The sequence below is a fragment of the Cynara cardunculus genome, assembly GCF_001531365.2.
Source record: "Cynara cardunculus var. scolymus isolate 2C chromosome LG 5, CcrdV1, whole genome shotgun sequence".
Lineage (NCBI taxonomy): Eukaryota > Viridiplantae > Streptophyta > Magnoliopsida > Asterales > Asteraceae > Cynara > Cynara cardunculus.
Window position 1 is genome coordinate 33,755,810 of NC_037532.1, and position 4,476 is coordinate 33,760,285.

Below are 4,476 nucleotides of genomic sequence, written 5' to 3' on the forward strand. Positions count from 1 at the left end.
TTTAATTTTATAAATACGTTTTGTTATATACGTTTAATTTTATAAATACGTTTTGTTATATACATTTAAGAATACACTTTATAAATACGTTTTGACTTTTTGCGTTGACCGGGCCAGGCCGGGCCGGGCCCATAACCGGTTTCGTAACCGGTTCCGGTCCAAGATTTTCTAAAAAACAATAACCGGTTCGTAACCGCCGGTCCATAACCGGTTACCACCAGTCCCGGTCGGTTACGGTCTTGAGCCGGGCTCGGTTTTGGGCCCCCGTCAGTTACGGGCCGGGCCGGTTACGTTTGGCCATCTCTACATCATGGTAAGTTTACAATATATTGATTTTAATATAATCTCTTTTTTGCAATGTATTTTTTATATAATCTAATTTTTACAATATATTACTCATTTTAACTTTAATATAATCTCGTTTTTACAATGTATTATTTCTAATATAATCTCATTTTTACAATGTATTATTTCTAAGAAAAGGTCCCCTTTCATGCATTTGAATAAGTTCGATTTGTTTGATAGTCATTCAACATTCAATGAAGTTCGAGAAATATCATCTTGATGTGTTTTATGGCAGCTCGATAGTCACTCGATGTACTTTAAAATTCAATATGCAATTAATTGATTTTTCAGTAATTGTCAAATAGCCATTTGATGAACATATAACATATGTCTACATTTTTCGATAAATGTCTTAAAAAACCATCTTCAACTTCTATAAAAAAAAATGCCCTGTCCTTAGAGGCAGGTTCCGTATGAAGTCGATCGAAGTTAATCAACTCTTTTTTTACGCAACTATGCAAAAATAATTGAATGCTTGTTGAACAGATTTATTTCAATACTTTTTGAGGAAATTTATCTTTAATCAACTGGGTCATCAACATTTTTAGTGACGTTTCAACTTAAACAATGGAACTCAAAGAGAAGACGATTGTGGGCAGACCTATTAATCTCCATGCGGGTCTTGTGCACCCGTTCAACTTTTTTTGTCACTTTTGTTGCGGTATGAAATGTGTACCAACTGAACTTCGAAAAATATTATAAGATATTAGAAAATACAAAATACATCAACCAAAAAAGTCTCTCAAAAGCAACCATAAAAAGTCCTTCGAGACCATCCAAAAAACCAAAAGAGTCCCTTAAGATTAACCAGAAAACTTTAAAATCTCCAGAAGTCAACCAATTTTTTTTTAAATCCATCGAAATAGTGAAATTAGGCTAAAACAAATCGGACAAATTTACGAGTTTTTGATCTACCTTAAAATTATATCCGTTCGATAAAAATATATCAGGTCCGTCACAGATGACAACCCATTTTTTACATTTATTTTAAAAAAAGTTACTGAACAATTACTGATTTTTACATTTATCAGAGAGTTGTTTGTTTATTTCTTAATAGTTCTATTAAGAGTCAACCTCTGACTCATTAAGAGATAAATCTTGTTTGCCAAAAAAAAATCTGTCTTTTAATGATTTTAAAACCCTCTGAATGATTTTGTATCATGAACCTCCTTTAACCATTAAGCGTCATAATTTTATTGTAAACAATAACCAAACAATTATATTTCATTTTGCACTATATCATGAGAGTCTTTTAATCATTGTGATCATTTAATTACTCTACATCAAACTATTCAGCAACCGTAAAAAAACTCCTAAAACTATAACCATTTCTGAAAGGAAATATAAATGTGTATTTATGTTAAATGTGAAAAAATAAAAGAAAATTGATGAAATATTACCAAACGTGGCCAACTGCGAAGCGTATGATTACATCCAAAGGTCAAAAAAGCGTGTCATCAACTCATGATGGGACGTGATTATGGTTGTTGACAAATTTGGTAAAAGGCAAGGTTCAGGGAATAAAAGTTGGTGATTGATTTGACTAAGTGTATGCCCCTATAAGATTTAATAAAATTCAATAAGTTATTATATTTTAAAATGTAAATTACATGAAAAGTATCGTACTTTAACTTGATTATTATTTTTTGTAACGTATTTTTAAAACTTTTATTTTGGTACTTAAGATGTAAAGTTTTAAACATTTAAGTATCCGGATAACCGGTTGAAGACTAATTTTATATCAAAAAAACTAATTTTATATCAAAAAAACTAATTTTATATTAAAAAAATCAATGTCACTAACCAAATAAGCAAATAATAATGAGTTGAATTTCACATCACCCTCCACATTAGCATGATAATCGGTTACCCGAGTACTAAAATGTTTAAAACTTTACATCTTATGTACCAAAATGAAAGTTTTGAAAGTATGTTACTCTAAATAGAAATCAAGTTAAAGTACGTTACTTTTTTGTTTGAATCTGAAAAAAAAATAATGGATAACGAAAATGTTATTTAATCATTTTTTATTGATTTATTGTATGTTGGTACAGATATGATACATTAGAGAAATAATATATTACTTTTGTTTTATAAGTAAAAGGACTTGGGCTGAAAATTGTCTAAGAACTTAATCGTTCAAAATATGAAAGTTTGTAGGGTTTTTTCGGTTTAAAAAATATTAATGATTTATATGTTTAGTTTCTGAAAGTTCAAGGATTTATCTGTTAAAAAATGTATAGAGACTTGATCGCTCAAAACGTGATACTTTATTGAGTTCTTTTAGATTTTTCTCATTGTTAAATGCACATATACTTAGGGGCCACTTACCTAAATACTTGCCCGGTAAACGCTTACCGTTAAAAATTAACACTATAATTTATTTTAACGGGTAAAATTGTGGTACATCAAAACATATTTTATGCAACAATTTACCTGTTAAGCGATTACCCGGTAAGCGTTTACCTGAGTAAGAGTCGTCATACTCACTTACTGGGTAAGACTCTTCATTCTTATCATCACTCTTATCGGGTAAGATTCTTGCCCCTTGTCATGTTCATCCGGTAAGGAAAATTGCCCAGTAAGTACTTACCGGGTAAGCGTTTAGTAAACAACCCCTTGTTAATTTGATGAGGTCTTTTTCAAACACATGATATAAAGACTTAATTTTTACGTTACACTGATTTTGATATAATTAGGTGTGGATATAACAACACCCATATTTATCATTAATATGTATATTTTTATCACAACAATACTTATAACTAATATTCATAATTATCAAGTCTTGTTCCACGTAAATAGTTGGTTTTCTGGATTCTCAATAAATTTTAAGGTTCTCACTTAAACCCGCCTTCGGGTACTTTGATTTTTCTTAGGGGTGTGCAGAAAATCAAACGATCTAATTGAACCCAACTGATCCAATTAGAACCAACCGACCATAATTGAATATTTGATTGTAATTGGATCGGGTCGGATTGAAAATTTCAACTTCCAATTTGAATCGGTCGATTCTCGGATGACAGTCTAGAACCGACCAAAACTGAACCAAACCAATCAACATCCAATTAATCATCCGATGACCATCCAGTTGTCCATCCAACCATCATCCAATTAATTTATTTTCAAATTGCTTAAATCGGAATTTGTTTTATGTGATGCTTTGAATATTTAACTCCCCTTGTGTTGTGTTTAACACATATTGAAAGTGATTAATCAATCTGTATCATTGTTAGATAATTAGATTGAAGTAACACACTGGATGAATCCAATACTAACAGATCATTCATTGGATATCCAATAAAGGTATCCAATGGATGAAACTGAACCAATCCAATCATCCACTTGATTGCATTGAATCAGTTATCCAATGTTAATTGGATCGGATTGGTTTGTAAATTCAACATCCAATGAATTATTGAATCGGTTCGGTTACTCTCACATTCAAATAACTCTCACATTCAAATAATATGTTACCTTTAAAAAAAAATACCAATTTTACAACATTTTGATGCTTACAAGACTCCTTCACCAACTCCCATCCCATTTATTTAATAACATGAAAACAATTTAATCATTAAAATTATATTTATTTAAAATAAAAAATAAAAAATAAAAAAAAAAGATGGTGACCAACTCTTTGCCACCATGGGAAGGAAAGTCTCCTGTCACTTCACCCAACCCACTTTCCTCCCTATAAAGCCTCACTTGCATTTCTCCTTTCATTTCAGGTTCACTTCTTCAAAACACAAGCTGGTTAATTAGTTGCAGGTCACCGGAGATCAATCACATGGCGGCRGTCAATGGCGGAAGTGAAAGTCAACCGGCAAAACACCAAGAAGTTGGCCACAAGAGTCTCCTTCAAAGTGATGAACTTTACCAGTATATTCTTGAAACCAGTGTGTATCCAAGAGAGCCTGCACCTATGAAAGAGCTACGTGAGGTCACTGCTAAACACCCTTGGTAAGTTACCTGATTATACATATACAGAGGAGTGATCAAATAAAAACCGTTCTCATTTGTGTAAACCGTGCAAACCACCTTCATCCATCGATTTCATTGTTTAATCTTATGAAATTTTTTCATGAAATTGTTTAATCTTGTGAAATTGTTTCATATAATACTTTTTTT

At 31.5% G+C, this 4,476-nt stretch overlaps 1 protein-coding gene across 1 annotated transcript in view; it reads left to right on the forward strand.

Annotated features, from left to right (window-relative positions):
- Positions 1–4,080: 4,080 nt before the first annotated feature.
- LOC112512166 (caffeoyl-CoA O-methyltransferase-like) overlaps positions 4,081–4,476 on the forward strand; it is a 2,642-nt gene continuing 2,246 nt past the window's right edge. Inside the window, exon 1 of the mRNA XM_025118029.1 lies at positions 4,081–4,308. Coding sequence (XP_024973797.1) covers positions 4,136–4,308 — 173 coding nt within the window. The 5' untranslated portion in view covers positions 4,081–4,135. The remainder of the gene's footprint in view (positions 4,309–4,476) is intronic.